The 17,797-nt window shown below is 39.5% G+C and overlaps 1 protein-coding gene across 4 annotated transcripts in view; it reads right to left on the reverse strand.

Annotated features, from left to right (window-relative positions):
- Nucleotides 1-17,797, reverse strand: part of LOC149313475 (WD repeat-containing and planar cell polarity effector protein fritz homolog) — a 209,446-nt gene that overhangs the window by 73,882 nt on the left and 117,767 nt on the right. For all 4 annotated transcript variants that reach the window (XM_089519160.1, XM_089519159.1, XM_089519162.1 and 1 more), the window contains one exon: nt 1,662-1,725. In XM_089519160.1, the coding sequence (XP_089375286.1) occupies nt 1,662-1,725 (64 nt within the window). The remainder of the gene's footprint in view (nt 1-1,661; nt 1,726-17,797) is intronic.

Consider the following 17,797-nt stretch of genomic DNA (forward strand, 5'->3'; position numbering starts at 1 on the left):
CCTTGAGGTCATCTGCCACCATCTACTGATTTTAACCCACTCAGCCCAGTAACTCAGTGGACAGTTACTGAGGGACTTGCTTTTTATTTATTTTTTAAATCACTGACTATGCAGAGGCTTTCCTTCATCTTTCCTCATGAGAGATGAGAATCTTATATCCATGCACATGCACACACTGAGCATGGCATGTGAAAAGTGTGGAGAAAATGAGATCTTTAAAGGAAAGCTTTATTTTAAGCAAGCAGTCTACACTGGCCAACACGTGTCTTTTATATGAAGGCAATTCCCATCAGGCATTAACTAAGAATACTTATGCAAACAGTTTAGGTCACATTTAGCTGACATTAAAAGAAATACAGTTATCTAGTCATGTCCTAATGGGACACGGTGGCTCAAGTGGTTAAGACGCTGACTCTGTTGATTGCAAGAATGGCAGGTTGGTAGTTTGAAGCACAGGTGCTGTGTGATGGGGTGAGCTCCCATCACTAGTCTGAAAGCATGCCAATACAAGTAGATACAGAGGTACCACTTCGGTGGTAAGGTAAACAACATTCTGTGCAATCATGTTGGCAACATGACCCACACAGTAGTCTCTGACAATGCTGGCTCTTCGGCTTAGGAACAGAGATGGGCACCGCTCCCTACAGTCGTACACGACTGGACAACCTGGACCTATCTAGACATGTCTTATTCTTCTCACGGTATCAATGGAGTCTGAATCGTCGATGTTAATGGGGAGTTTGGACTCCTTTGTCCAGCCTCAACCAAACTTCCGTTAGGTGGGACAGGAGCCTAAATCCTTTGTCTCTCTTTGTCTTCTCTCTCTCACACTAGTGATAACTCAAGTTTTCTATAACCTCTCTTGAGAAGCATTTTGAAGATGTGCACTCTGCCCAAGTGGTTACCCTGTTGGCAATTGTCTCGCATGACTCCTCCATGACACTGTCCTAATAAATGTAACATCATTATTAACCCTTTGTTTAGTTGGAGGGGAGACTACAGCCCTCAACAGAGTTGCCCAGATAATGTGAGCGCCCATTATAGCGACAGCAATAGCAATGGTAAGTACATTTCTATACCGCTTATCAAGCACTCCCTAAGCGGTCTACAATGTGTAAGCTCATTGCCGCAAACAAGCTGGGTATTCATTTTAGCAACCTCAGAAGGATGCTAGGCTGAGTTGACCCTGAGTGCCTGGCTGGTATCGGACTGACAACCTTGTGGTTTGTGAGTGAGTGCTGCAGCACAGACATTTAACCATTGCTCCACCAGGGCACCTCTGACTGTCTGAGTTTGGGGACTGTATGAAAGGGACTGATAACCATATTTGTGCCCATTGGCTACAGTTGTTTCTTTTCTGGAAACTTGCCAGGGACTGGCAGCCAGTGCAGGGCCCTGTACTTTGAGTAGCGCTTACACCACCGTATTTACCATGGCAACTGCTGATTATTATGTGCTAATGTGATGCTGTGAAAGGCCATTGTAGATCATTCCTTCTTACTGCTTGAGTCTAGAATCTGTTGATTGCAAGCAATAAAATTACCCCTTGATACCGACCCATCAGAGAAAACTCACAAAATCAACTGGGAGTGCAAATTACTGACTCAATCCATCCTATGGCAGCAAAGTAATATACTGAAAATTCTTCAGAAATAACTTACCATAAACAAATCATGGGCACCTATATCAAGAGCAAGTAGAAATGCTTTTTCAAATCTTTGATACCTGCAAGACAAAGAGAAACAAAAGGGACCATTTGAACTCTGTGGGTTAATGATGCTGATGAAACTTTATCATTGAGCCATGGAAGTGTTGAGAACTTGAGGAAAATAACATTACTTTGGTATGGGTATTTTAAAATGAGAAATAAATAAGGATGCAATCTGAGTAGGATCTATTACATCTTGGAAGACAACATGCTCAAAGAAGAGAAGTAGCATTTTCTTTTTACCCGGTTCTGAAATTCACACCAATGCTGGTTTTCCCTTTTAATCGGTATTCTTAATTTTGTTACATTATGGCACCTGTTAAAAACTATAGAGCTGGATTATATCAGCTCAGTAATTTCAGAAATATTCTCCAAACACCATCTAGAACAAACAAACAAAAAAGCCCCCTTCTCAGGACTCATACCTTACCATGAAATTCTAATTTGTATAAGGGGATACAATAAGTTCCTATGTGAGTTAGCAAGACCTTCCTGTTGAACAGGAAGGTCTGGAAGGGATTTCTAAACATGTTCAGCTGAACAGAGGAGACTCCTCACAGCTGGAAAACCTTACAAAGCAAGGCTTCAGATCACACAGCATTCTGAACACAATCAGTGAATATGGGCAGAAGCCGCCTTCAAACTAGATCAAACTAGCTTGGCTTCATGCTTGTTTTTGTGACACTGATTACTTCACTTTTAATTCCTTTTTAATCATTCAGATCGCAGAGTTGGAAAGGATTCGAAGGGCAGTCTAATCCAAAACTCTGTCATGCAGGAATACATAGCTGAAGTACTCCTGAATACTCTAATAAAGGATAGTCCACTACTCTCTGAGGCAGTCCATTCCATTCTCAAGTAACCCTTACTAGGAGGGTCCTACTAATATTTAGATGTAATTTTACATATTTAAAGATGGCTATCATACCACTTCTCAATCTCCTTTTCTCCCAGCTAAACATACCCAATTCCCTAAGTTGTTCCTCACCGTGCTTGATTTCCAGACATTCAACTATCTAGGTCACCCTCCATTAGACACATTACAGCTTGTTAATATCCTTCTTGAACTGTGATGCCCAGAATTAGACAGAGTTCTAGATGATGCTCAAAGAAGAATAGAGTGTTACCATAACATCCCTCAATCTAGAACTATAGTTCTGTTGATGCAGCCTAAAACAGCATTGGCTTTTTGGCCATCATATTGCACTGCTGATTCATGTCTGGCTTGGGTCTATTAAGACCACTTTCTCCTTTTCACACATACTGATGTCAAGCCCATCACAATTAATGCATTTTAATTTTTTTTGCCTTACATTTGTCCCTGTCAGTTGTTTTTTTAGTTTTCACCCAACTCTCCAATCTGTTAAGGTCATTTTGAATGTTGATTCTGCCATTTGGGGCAGTGTTTTTCAGGATATCTAATGTGGGGAACTGGTCATTTTTTCTCCTAATTTGCCAGTGACCAGTACCATATTTATACCCATTGACTGCAATTGTTTTTGAACAATACTGGGCCCAGGACAGAAACCTAAGGTACCCAAGTAACTTCTTTCCATGATGAACAGTAAATATTGATGAGCACTCCTTGGGTTCAGTCTGTCAAATAGTTTAAAATCCATCCAATATTAGTCCTGTCCAGCCTACTACTGCTCAAGTTGCTGGTACACAGATCAGTGCTGGTATAGAAGGCATCTGCTGGTGGTCCCTGGAAAATGTATAGGCAATAAAGAATTGTAGCTAATAGATATAAATATGGCACCAGTCCATGGCACATTGGGGGAAAGAACATACTATTCCCAACATCAGGTAGCCTGAGAAACTAGCCCTCATTTTTTTTCAATTTGTCTAAAAACCGGTCATGGGGAACCGTGCCAAAATTCTTACTGAAATGAAGATATACTGTACATTCACAGCATTCCCCTGAATTATCAAATATTATTATTATTATTTGCTTATAAAAATAATTTACAATTTAAAGTAATTAACATAAGAAGCACTGAAGCAGGCCCATGAGGTATTTTAAATACATTTCATTTTTTCAGCATCATTTCTTTGGTTTAATTCTGTTTTAATGTTCACTTTTTGCATGTACTTAACTGTATAGCTCTTTTAAACTGTAAGTTGCCTTGAGCTCCAAACCTGGGAAGGAGGCGGGATACAAATAACAGTAACAATAACAATAATTCTCACTGAAGCTAGTTTAGAACTTGATGCTAAGCATGCTTGGTACAGACGGAACGTAAGTGTTTGGTAAATTTTGGCGCGGTACAGACCACCAAAAAGCGGTGTACCAGCGCCAGTATTAGGGTTAGGGAGCGCGCACCATGTACATGCTTCCTAACCCTAGTATGTGCCAGCAGTGGCATAATGGCGGCACCCTGTGTACACGGGCGCTACCATTATGACGTCACGCATGTGCCACATCCAAATGGTGTGGTACGGACGTGATGTTTCGTGCCACCCAAGGCCGCTTACAGCGGACTGGCTGCAGCACTAGAAGAAGCTCCAAAATGGAGTGGCCCCTTTCTCCCATGGCTTTGGCTCACGGGGTGTCCAGGGGCATGAAGCCCCAAGGACACCCCTTTTCTAGGCCATGGGGAAGCAGCATTTTGCCGCTTCTCCATGGCCTGGAAAAGCATCGGATTGAGGCCGCAGGGGCAGCTGGTATGGCTGCCCTGGCCCCAAGAAGCACATTTTGATATATTATAGCATATATTATTATAGCATATATTGTATATTATAGCAATAGGAAGTACAAATATATTATAATTATGCAGAGCCCATTCATTAAAGTGAATGTTTTGCGTTATATTCAACAAAGAACCTTTCAAACTGGCAATACTTTAAAAAAGTACTAGGGGTTCAGGTATTGGTCAAAATCCCAAAGAACAATTACATTTGTCACATGTACCCAAGTGATTTTAGAATGATTTTAATACCACAGACCCCACCAATACAATCAACTACTTTTGAAACTACAAGGAATTCCAAATATTGCTTGTAATAGGGCAATGACCCAGCAGTGAAGCTAGTGAAAAAATGGTTAAAACACTATTTTTATTTTCTCCCAGACATGGCAATTCTAAAACAAACCGGAATTCCCTGTCTGTCTGTCTTTACCACCTGCTTCAGATTACCTCAAACTGAACTGAACAGAAAACAATATATACTGAAATCGTAAACTTTTATCACTTTCTCCCTATATAGGTACTGTATTGCTATCAACACATCAGTTTATAAGTAGTAAATTTTAAATGTGTCATGAATATGAACAAATTCAAGCAAGATTTCTTTAGGAGAACTACTGAAATCAACACATTTTAAAGTGAAGAATTTGATTTCATGCCTTGTTAAATAATGGCTAACACATGTGTACCATTGCTGGTAAACTGCCTGCCATGGTACATGCTCTGTTATCCAGCAAGAGTCATTTCTTTTTTCTGTGGGGAACCCTGCCCCCATGGTTTCCTTTTTCCAGACAAGAGAGCTGCCAATTCTGCCTTGAGAATGTATTGCTTGTTTACTTCCAAAAGCCTTAATCCAGGCCAGCGGTTAATCTCTCAAATGCTGGAAATACAAAAATGGGAGTTAAGATTTTCCTACAACAGAAATTGTATTAGTGATACACTCTCACAGATGGAGGTGATCATTTCCTCAGTGCAATGGAGAACTGCACCTAGATAGTAGCCATACTCATGCGAGCACAGTGTTCATATCAGCTATTCACCTGTGGGAGAAGACGTTTTGCAAAAATATCAATGGAAATTTATCACAGTGAGACTAAGAGTTCAGCCTCAAAAAGTTCTGTAAAGCCAGTATGCTTAGGCCTGAACATACATTAACATATATATTTCAGTCAAAAGTGAAGTTTATTTTATTTGCTATAAGATGGAAGTGATAGTCCTGATGAGGAACTCAGGACACGAGGCTACTGTCAGAACATAACATGGAGACACGGAATGGTTCCCAATTGGCAAATGAGTCAGACAAGGCTACATCTTATCACCCTACCTGCTCAACTTATATGCAGAACATATTGTAAGAAAAGCAGGCTTGGATACAGATAAAGGAGGAGTGGAAATAGGAGAAAGGAATATCAACAATCTAAGATACAGACAATGCCATAATACTAGCAGAAAGCCTCATAGACCTGGAACAATTACTGAGGAAGATCAAGGAAAAAAGTGCAGAGGCAGGCATACTGTTGAACATAAAGAAAACAAAAATAATGACCATGGAGAATTTACACCAATTCAACCTAGACAATGAAGAAATAGAAATAGTAAAAGAGTTCTCATACCTGGAATCAAACATTGATAGGAACAGGGACTGCAGCCAGGAAATCAGAAGCAGATTAAGAATTAGAAGGGTGGCTATGAAAGAACTAGAAAAGAGCCTATACAATGATAAACAATTGGGCACAAAAGTTAGAATCATACAAGCCATCGTATTCCCTATTACATGCATGAATTTGAGAGCTGGGCAGTTAAGAAACAAGATAGGAACAAAAATCTATTCATTTGAGATGTGATGCTGGAGAACAGCGCTGAGGATTCTATGGACAGCCAAAAAGACAAACAAAGGGTCCTAGAGCAGATCAAGCCAGAAATCTCCCTGGAAACCAAGATGAGGCTGTCATACTTCGGACACATTATGAGAAAGTAAAACTAATTGGAAAAACCAATAATGCTGGGAAAGGTGGGCTGAAGTAGAAAGAGAGGAAGGCTGCATGCTAGATGGATGGACTGTATTAAGGAGGTACCGGGAATGAGTTTACAGGAACTCAGCAGAGCAGTGGAGGACAAGGTTTTTTTGGAAATGCCTCATCCACAGGGCTGCCGTGGGTCAAGATTAACTCGAGGGCAGTTAACAACAAAAATGATGGCCATCATTTCTTACCCATAGACTCCAAACTGCAATATGGGGATTATTACACAGAGCAAATGAAGATTACTGAAATAGTATATGGGAAGTATTTAGTAATAAAGGAAAGAATAAATAAATAGTTTATACAGTGGAGCCTCCGCATACGCGGTCTTTTTATAGGCGGCTTTGAGCATAGGCGCTCAAAGCCACCGGCGCGCGTGGGGCGGAGCGTCCTATTCAATTGAATGGGTACGCGCCGCCGCGCCGCTGCTCACGAGCCCCATTGGAAACAATGGGGTTCAAGCATAGGCGGATTTTTTTATACGCGGAGGGATCCGGAACGGATCCCCCGCGTATAATAAGGTTCCACTGTAGTCATCTGAAACAACAGAAAACATTTTGGGAAAATCGTTATGGTTCAATACTGAATACATATATAATGTAATAAAGTTTATTCGGTCATTGACCAGCAAATACAATAGCAATCACAAAAACCAATATTAAGCTCTAATTGTAAAAACTTTTAGATTGCACTACAGCTATGAATAGCAAAAGAGATAAAAGAGATAAAAGGATAAAATGCAATTGTTATACATAAAATACAATCACAAAGGACAAGACATGAGCCATGTAACACAGTCCGCATCTGACTCTGATAGCTTCCAGTTCTCTATCAATATCGGTCTCAGTTACATAATACATATGTTCATCAAGGCTATTTAGGAACATTAAGAAGGTAAAAGAGATTATCTTATAACAGTGAAAGCCTTAGACCTAAAAATGATGTGTATTTCCTCTTACACATATCTGCACGAAAAATTAAATGATGAAGAAAGCTGCATTTAAAAAAAAGTCCGATGAAATCTACTTGATCCACAAGATTATTTCCCACCACTAATAAATGTTATGGGCAGGTTTTAATCATATGTCAAGTAATACAGAAGGTTCTCTGAGATCTGATGCCTTTTCAGGGAGAAAAGGATAGGAAAGCAGGAGGGACTAAAAGGCCTCCACCTGCCTCCGCAACACTACATGCCTGTCAAACACCGCATGCATTCCTTTTGATCATAGCCACAGTGTTTTACAATAGTCAGTCTAACTTTGAGGACCATGTCATGTGAAAGGGCAAAAATAAAAAAATAAAACAAATAATTGTTGGGATATGTATGCATGATTTTACTTTCCTATTTATACCTGTCTAGGGGTGGTGGTGGTATAGATACCAATACTGAAAAATAATTTTTGTGACTAGTTACAACCAACAAGCTGTCTTAGACATGCTTATTAACCATGTAAGCATATTCCTGGAGCTGAGCTGATAAAAGGAGTACTGCTTCACACACCCCTCCACAAGAATGCACAGTGTAAGAATCTATAGCAGAAGGGCTGCACCACAATTCTAATTTATAAGCCTTTCTGTATAAATGAAGAAGTCTTAGAATCTGCCTCATCAGGAAGTCCAGTGAAGGATGATGTGTGGTATGTAAATTAGAATTTAAAATCCTTCCAAAGAAAGACAATAGGAATAATGAATATTGGAAACAATCTGTATGTAATCAAATCCAAATGAAATGAAGTTTTAATTTGTTCATATTCCAAAATGTATATGCAAATTTTCTAACTATTTGTAATATCATTCAAGCATTTATTTAACACTGAGCAATTGTATTTAAGCATATGAACGGATGATGAAAACAGGTTAAATCAAGTACAGCTACCAAACATTTACTTCAGAGCTTACATTATCACTTTTAATTCAGTTATTTTATTTAGTATTTCAATTTAATAATGCACTCTTTCATTCATTTTCTAGGCATGTTGCCCATGTCTGAAGAACTATTATTAATTATTCATCAGAAACAATTTCCTCAGATTCTTGTATTAACAATTTTTGGAACAGAAACAATAGGCATGGTTTTACAAAATGGGAAACAATGCTTCCTTATCTACTTGAAAGAAAATTAAGAAGGGAGGAAGGTTTAAAATTGTAAGAATTAATATGTTACTGATGGAATATCAACTCCATTTAGAATAAAAACATATTGCTTTCATTACTAGTTTGGTATAGTTTTCAGAAGGAAGCACAATATTTTTAAAAAGGAAGGACAACAGTGAACTGACTTTATTTACAAGGTTAGAAAACTGGTGTACTATGCAGTGATTTATATTATATTTCTATGCAACTGGAAAATTAAATAATGTATTTTTCACTGACTAGCCAGTTGTTGGAATAACATTTATAGAATTCATTTCATTTTTTTAGTTTTAATATTAGCTATCAGCCTTCTGGTGAGCAAAATTCTGTATCAGCCACAAGACTGTTGTTAGTTAGTAAAAGCTGCACACCCTATATTTCAAGTGACTTAAGATTTCAATATGTTTGAAATGTGCTCTTTGGATATCTGCCAATGCATAATACTATGTATTGTATATCTATAGTGCAAGCCTATGCATATTGTCCTTGATGGACTTTTATCCCAGCTAACTAGATACACGAGCTGCAGCCTCAGGTTCTAATCATCTCCTCTGTACGGGCAACATGAGACATATACATGCCTCCTATGGTGGTACCCATTGGACCTGGTCTTGCATTCAGAGGAGTGACCTGCATACGTAATACAGAAGTGTTGGGTTGTTCCACAGAAGGCACACAGAGAGGAATAAGTTTAAGAATGCAACATGGGGCATCATAATACAACATGAGTTCTTTTACAAAGCAATTTAATATGTTTAAATTAGATTAAATTAATTATTGTAATAAAATAGTGAAGGGGAAGGCAAGATAGCTACAGACTAACACTGATGAATTAGCCTCCCAACATTATCTGGCTTTATCACCTCCATACAACTTAAAATGCCACCAAAAGTTAAAAAAAAGAAGAAGAAGAAGAAGCTGGATGAGCCCTATCAATACTGAATACCAGGAATCCTTCAAAGCAGAGAAACAGATGAGAACCGACTCACTTTTTCAGCGACAGAGACAACGCAACTCGTGAATAACAGATCTGTAAGTACAGCTCCTTCTCTACTCCCTAAATCATTACAGAAATATGAATTAAGTAAGACAGCCTCTTCAATTTTTCAAAGTCCAAATATAAACTACTTACAGGGACAGGGAGAAAATAAAGAAAACAAAGATAATGGAGATCAACTTCCAGAATTCACTGGCAGTAATAATGGTCAGCTCTTCTGTGACATCTGCCTTTTGTCTGAAGAAACATTGATTCTTATTTTGCAGATACTAAATGATATTGCAAACAAGATAGAGAAATCCCAACAAGCCTTTCATATGGAAAACCCTCATGACAAACAGGAGGTTAAAAAGGCAGCTGATTTTGATCACATGGAGGAAGATTGCTCAGTTTCTTCAGGACACTCAGAGCTAGCCAAATATTCCTGTGTATTACAGAGAAATCAACTTCTCTTAGAAATTTATCACAAGGCACATATCTGGAATACCCAGAAATCAATTACAAGATTCCTTTCCCAGCAGTTAAACTGCCACATCAGAGAAATTGATTTCAAAGACTACCACTATTTACCCAGCCTCAGAGCAACCAAACACATATTTTTGACTTTTAATCAGGCATCTATCCCTAACAAACTTTATAAGTCCACACAGACTTGCATGAAACTGTCAGTACATCACTCAGATTTCCTCGATACAGAGAAAGTGATGACTCTCTACCAGCACTCATGGGAGCCATGAAATCCCAAGTAACAAACAACCCTCTTAAAATGACTTGTACAGATGTTGAAGCCTCACCTACAATTAAATTCCAGGGGTCTCAAACCTGTGTAAACCCTGCCTATAGAAAAGACAGCTCTGACCACCACTTGTAACATCTCATATCCCACATAAGCCAAAGGATGTTCCCCATGCCAAAGAAATGAGATCTTTGCTTGCTTCTGATCCTCATTTTGTTGCCCATGCTCAACTGGTTGATATCAGAATAGATGGAGCAAGAAGAGTGAGAATGTGATGTGCTATACCACTATCCAGAGAGAAAGACACTGCTACAGTTATCCCAGCAATTGGCTAATGTGAGCTAACTACCACTGGGAGAATCACCCATCTAGCCTTTAGCCTGTATTGCAACCACTTGACATTCACCTGACCAGCATAAGGTTGCCCTTATGAGATGGAACATCGCTGGGTGGTATACATCTAAAAGAGATCCCCTTTTCACTGTCTTCCTTGAACAATATGATACTGGTCCAAGAAACATGGGCCTGTTACAGCTGCTTCGGGTCTCTTTGGAGGTATGCTATTTAAATGATGCATGGGTCCTAAGAGTCCGGAGGTCATGCCAAAGCCACACTCCATTCCTAAGCACTGGAGTGCAGCTTTGGTGCAGCTTCTGGATTCTTAGGGTGCATGCACCATTTAAACAGCATACGTCCAAAGAGACCCGAAGCAGCTTTATTTTGGCAGTCTGTAACAGGCCATGGATTGCTAATGATCTGGTATTGAATGGTTTTTACACATTTTCAGGTGTAGCGGAGTCTGGGAGAAAGCGTGGAAGAGCAAGATAAAGCCTCAGAGGCCTGGTTCCTACCACTCTATGTGCTCTTCTCACATTTAAAACAGATACCATGGCAGTGCTAATCCAATTTAACCACTGCACTCTGCTGATAATGTCTGCATGCCTCCAATGAAGAAGAAATCTCAAATCAGAAACCTGTGGGCTGAACTGGAATCATACACTGCTAAGCTCATATTTCAGAATCCAAATGCACTTGTTATCCTGGGGGAGATTTGAATGCTAGACTGGGCCCCAATGACCATAACCTGTACACCCCTCTCTAACCTCGAGGATGATGAAATTCACCTCATCCGATGCTCAAAAGACAAGAAATCAAAGTTCGCAGGCCTATGTCTGGCTCAATCAGTCTTCAGATTAAACCTTTGTATCCTAAATGGTGTTTCTGAAAAGTGACTGTCCAGCTAAATCCACTTATCTTTCTGGGTCCAGAATGAGTGCCACTGACTATATAATCATTTCCAGGGACCTTCTCCCCTATACCAAGGATCTAGAAGTTATGCCTAGGTTTGAAAGTAATCTTCCAATTCAGCTACAACTAAGCAGTTTCACTCAGGAGACACATAACAAGGACTGTAACCAACTCTCTTTAATGCTATCAGGAAGGACTTATCAGTGAGCTAAATGGACCTCCAACTAAATCAAACAATAAGTGAAGTATTGGCCACAGATCGCCTTCAGTGTCTTTGGAACGAGCCTCTGATGAAGTCCTCCGAATCCTTTTGAAGAATTACAATAATCTTATCCAAGTGCTATTCCAATATGTAAACCAGCAAAATAGTACACACTTGAGGCAACAACACCATCATTAAAAACTGTTTGACAAGGAATGTGTTAATGCTAAAAAATCTCTCATTACCACTTACCAGGGCTATGTAGCCAATGCTATGTCAGAAGCTGTGACAAAACATCTCCAGCAAAAGAGAGGCTACAAAAAATGCTGGTGTGCAATAAAAAAAAACCATGAAAAACAATTGGGCACAACTTATTCAGGCAGTCAAATTCATTAATTTAGCTTTATTCTGGCATATTACCGTATATACTCGACTATTAGTCAACTTCATGTATAAATTGAGAGCATGTTTTGGGGCCAAAATTACGGATTTTGCCATGACTCGTGGATAAGTCGAGGGCAAAATTTAGAGGCATATAACAAAGGATCTAAAGGATGAAACAAAGGAAAACAATGCCAAAAAACTTACAAAATTCCAGCAAGCATGTTTGAGCTCATACTAAAGGCTGAATGGATGAGTGAATAGATTGGGGTCAATGCTTCAAGGACAGATTACATTCTTGCCTATCACCAGGGGATGATTCCTTTTTAAAATAAGAGATAAAGTAAAGTACTTATATTGATTCACTGATAAGTCGACTCATGTTTTTGGGGTAAATTTTTTAACTAAAATTTCTAGACTTATACATGAATATATACAGTACATCAAGTTCCCAAAGTAATGCACCAGTTACCATGGATGGTCACATCCCCAAAGGATCTGAGAGGAACACTTTCAAGCACTTTATAAGGATATTTATGTAGAAAATGGATCTGCAAACCAAATTATAGAGAATCTCCCAAGGTGGACACCAGTGACAAAGACAGAGATCAAGAACCTTGTAGCTCAACTGAGAATCAAGAAGGCTCCTAATTCGTATGCTGCATGAAGGGACCTCACTCAAAGAAAGATGTAACCCCCAGGGTCATTTCATCAATGCCATTGACACTGAACAGGGTGTAAAAGCAAGGTTGCATTCTAGCTCCACTCTTGTCCAACTTTTACATCAACGACAAGGTGGTCAACTCAACAACACAAACCTCCATGTTCTGAAACGAGAGGGAAGGCATATCTCAGCTCTGCTTTATGCAGATGATGCAGTAGTATTTTCAAGAACACCCATTGGTCTAAAAAGAGCACCAAGAGCACTAACACAGTACTGCAGAGGGATCAGCTAGTACTCAAATATTAAAAAATTAAAATCGTGGCATTTGCTAAAAGGTCCAAGAAGCATAACTGGAATATAGATGGCCACAATTTTGAACAGGTCTCCTGTTTCAAATATTTGGGGGTAATCTTTCACACTACTGGTAGTAGAAAAGTACATAGGGAGTATGCTGCTGGTAACACACAGAGGAGCTCAACAGCCATCCTCCAATTTCTTATGACCATTATATGCTGGTGGCACTCAAACGTTTTGAAGCCAAATCAGTTACACAACTGATTTATGGATTCCAAATGGGACCCCTTCCCAACTCTGCACCATTAGAACTTGTGCAATCCAAGTTTCTAAGATCCGCATTCCATGCTCCAAAATGTGTCCCTAATGCAACTCTGAAACCCGAGTCAGCCTTTATTAAAATGGAGGCCAGAGTGTGGGTGACTATACCCAGTTACTGGCTCAGACTATCCTTCTTCCCCACCCGCATTGCTCCATTAAACCTGATCGATGATTTTCATCTATGTGGAAACAGATGGTGATGACAAATTTTCATCACTGGGCTTTTATTTTGCTCAGCGTGGAATATGTTAAGGCTAAAGCAACCGTCAAACAATGGGTGGTTAATACAGAGCAACAACTAGATCTAGCTAGCCCCCCAAATTTTATTGCTAGTGACTCCAATAGATATTTGACACCACCTATGGCATACTTAGCTAAACTCAAAGTACTTAAACACCAGAGAGCCTTTACTTTGGCACAATATCATGCTTCTCTCAGCTTTCCTTGAAGGATGATGTAAGAAAATCCTCTTCTCAGACAGACTGTGGCCAAATAGAGACAACAGAGCATGCACAACTTCAGTGCTCATACTACAGTGACATCCTCATCGGCCTTATTTCACCTTTATTGCATAAATACTAAGGACACACCAGTCAATTTCATACTTCTCTGTCACTTTCAGATATCAAGCCTGATACAACTGTTGCCAGATTTTGTGTAGCTGCAGTTAAAATTCACCAGGCAATGACCTCCACAGCAGACTAATACCAATCTTGTCTCGCTATATTGGAATCTAAAAGTATATTTTAAATATTGTTTTTAAATTGTTTTTACCTTATTTTATTGAGTATCCCCCCTTTCATCTGTGCTGGTCTATTACTGTAATAAAGATTCTGTTCTACAGTATTTTTAATAAAATAGAAGTGACAAGTGTCATTTTTGCCAATCATCTCAGGTTCTTAGTGTTTCTAGGCCAGCAAGTGGAAGCAGAAACAGTTTACTTACTAAGCATTTGAACAAAATACTGTCTGGCTACTAGCTTGTGCTTCTTGTTCTTCAAGTCATTGCCAACTTGTGGCAACCTTAAGGTGAACTGTTGTTGTTAACTGCCTTCAAGTCGATTTTGGCTTCTGGCGGCCCTATGGATGAGACATCTCCAAGACCCCCTGTCCTCCACTGCTCTGCTTAATTCCTGCAACCTCATATCCACAACTTCCTTAATAGTGGCCATCTATCTGGCATGTGGACTTCCTCTCTTCCTACTACCCTCTACCTTTCCCAGCATTATTGTCTTTTCCAATGAGACTTTCCTTCTCGTGATGTGTCTGAAGTACAACAGCCTCAGTTTGGTCGTCTTGGCTTCCAGGGAGGTTTCCAGCTCTAGGACCCACTTGTTTGTCCTTTTGGCTGTCCGTGGGATCCTCAGCACTCTTCTCCAACACCACAACTCAAATGAATTTTCTTCCTCTCAACTTTCTTAACTGTCCAGTTCTCACATCCATACATGGTAATAGGGAATACAATGGCTTGTATGATTCTAACTTTTGTGCTGAGATGTGTATCTTTGCATTTTAGAATCTTTTCTAGTTCTTTCATAGCCACCCTCCTCATTCTTAATCTTCTTCTGATTTCCTGACTGCAGTCCCCATTTCTATCAATGTTTGATCCCAGGTATGGGAAATCTTTTACTATTTCTACAGTCGGCCCTTCTTATACATGGATTTCTTGTACACGGATTCAAGCATACATGGTTTGAAAATGTAAAAACAAGGTATAAATTTCAAATATCAAACCTTGATTTTTCCATTTTTTTAATAAGGGACACCATTTTGCTATGTCATTATATTTAATGGGACTTGAGCATACATGGATTTTGTTATACACGGGCAATCTTGGAACCAAACCCTAGCGTATAACAAGGGTCCACTGTATTTCTTCACTGTCTAGGTTGTACTTGTGAAGGTCCTTGGTGGTCGTTATTTTTGTTTTCTTTATGTCCAACATTAAGCCTGCCTTTGGACTTTCTTCTGTGATCTTCCTTAGTAGGTGTTCCAGGTCTTTGAGGTTTTCTGACAGGGCTATGGTGTCATCTGCATATTTTAGATTGCTGATATTTCTTCCTCCTGTTTTAACTCCTCCTTCTTTTGTGTCCAAGCCTGCTTTTCTTATAATTATGTGGAATTTATATGTATTTTCAAATAACAAATGAAAACAAATAAAATTTCAATTAAAAGGATGCAGATTCCAATTAAAGAAGGAGGGGTTGGCATTCCAGATCTTTTCACGCACCATTGAACATGTCTGTTTTCTTGTAATAATTTTTGAACATATGCACTTAAAGTAAGTAATCCACCATAGTTAGCTTTGGAATCTTCATTTTGGGCAAATTTATTTAAACAGACAGAATCTGGTTTTCAATTTATAAAAAAAATGCAGTATTTTGCCAACAGTTTCTGTGGTTAGAACTGTGTGGCAAACATTATCAATTGCAATCTGACCCATACACTCATGCCTATTGACTTTACAGTGGAACCTAGATTTGAAAATTAGTAAAGTAGTGGGATTGTGATCATGTGAGTCAAGAGACTATGCTGACGGCAGCACTGCTGCAGGTGAGATTTCCTATGTCAGACAGTCTTTTGCTGAGGAGCCAGACTAAATGAGGCAAACTCTGGCATAGGTTCTCTCAGAGACAATGACAATAGCACCATAGCTAACACAATGGGAACATAGCTAACACTTGTTAGTACTGTGCAGAAAGAATCACAGTAAACCCATTTTGAATGTCTTTTACCACGAGAACCTTGCGATAAGACAATTCAAAATGAAACAAAAGATAGTGCCAGAAGATGACACTCTCAGGTTATAAGGCACTAAATGAGCTACTAGGGTGACAATGGAAAGATTGATTCACATCGATTGACATTGTTTTGAATTTATTTACAAAATAATATGCTGTTTCTTTATTGAAATATTTAGGAAATTATCTGCAAGCCCCATCAGGAATTTGTTGGCGGGCCTATTAAATATCATTTTTCATTAACATTTAGCAAACGATACATTTGACGAATGAGGGAAATATACATATTGGTGGAGTTGGAAAGAAATGAGACATGCAGAAGAATGCCAGCTTGAAACGAAGAGGTGGCAAGACGGGACAGCCTTCCTGAAACAGACAGTTCCTAGAAGTGCTGATGTCCCACCATTCCCAAGTAATAATCCTACCATGGACTTCATAGCCCATGTGGGGGGAAATTCCAAATTGGAAGAAAGCAACTTTTAAAGGGTTCCGTTTTAAGGAACCATTAACAAAATGTGCTCCTCTAAGGTTAAAGAAATGTTCCATGTCAATCTCTGTAAATGTCATAGTCTACCCTAGCACTAACATTTTAACCTCAGTGTTGCTGAACAATGAATGACCAATTAAATTAATTCAATTATTATTGTGGAGTCAAAGGCGTTCATGGCCAGCGAAACATCAGATGTTGGGAAAACGTCAGGAAAAAACTCTTCTAGAACATGGCCACATAGCCCAAAAACCCCACAAAAAACTATCAATTATTATTGTTTCTGCTAATGAAATAATTTTTGAATTATTAGCATTTAACATCATCAAACTAATTTTCAAACCCAATTTTCCAAGCTCTGGCCTTGCTATGAATCAGATTTTTTGCTAAACATCATCGTCACTCTCTGGCGCGTTACAAACGCGCGCATAGTACGCGCTCCGTGCGTACTAGGGTTAGGAAGAGCCGTCTCTTCCTCACGGCCCTCAACCCTAGTACGCACGGAGTGCATAAGAGATGGTGCCGCCCATCCACATGGGGGCCACCATCTTTACATAGTGGATGCTCTGCATCCGCACGTCGCGCGCCGGATATGACGCCGTGAGTGTGCGACTAGCGCCTCGCGGCGTCACATCCAGGACCCAGGAAGGAGCGCGATTTTCGCGCTCCTTCTTTGCTGCGTCTGGGAACCGCGCGTTTGGCTGCTGCGGTTCCCGGACGCAGCAACCGGCAGCGGCGACAGACCACCGCTTCTCGGCGGTCTGTAACCCGCCTTAGTTTTAAAAATATATCATTACAGTGGCATAGAAAAAAAAATCCTAACGGGTTGCTGTATACGAATAGATATCTATATGGAGATAGACAGTGCTGCAAACAATTTTAAGAAGACTTCATCCAATGTTACTTTGATGTGTGCTAGCCGTAAGTTACATAGAACTGATGACCCTCTGTTTGCTCTTATGTTGTTGGAAAGGATGGCAGTACTTTCACAGGAAGATCATGTAGCTTTATTCTTTTAATTGCTGAAAGGCTCTGAGGCTCTTTAGGAAAGAAACCAATGGCTACATAGCATTATAATTGTAATTGACTAATTCTAACAGCAATGCTGTAGCCCACACTTTTTTTTATTAGAATCTTCTTTCTCTTTGAATTTCCCACACTCCTTATCGTTCTCATTT

The sequence above is a fragment of the Sceloporus occidentalis genome, unplaced genomic scaffold, assembly GCF_023333645.1.
Source record: "Sceloporus occidentalis isolate IW3139 unplaced genomic scaffold, rSceOcc1.0.p SCAF_4, whole genome shotgun sequence".
Classification (NCBI taxonomy): domain Eukaryota; kingdom Metazoa; phylum Chordata; class Lepidosauria; order Squamata; family Phrynosomatidae; genus Sceloporus; species Sceloporus occidentalis.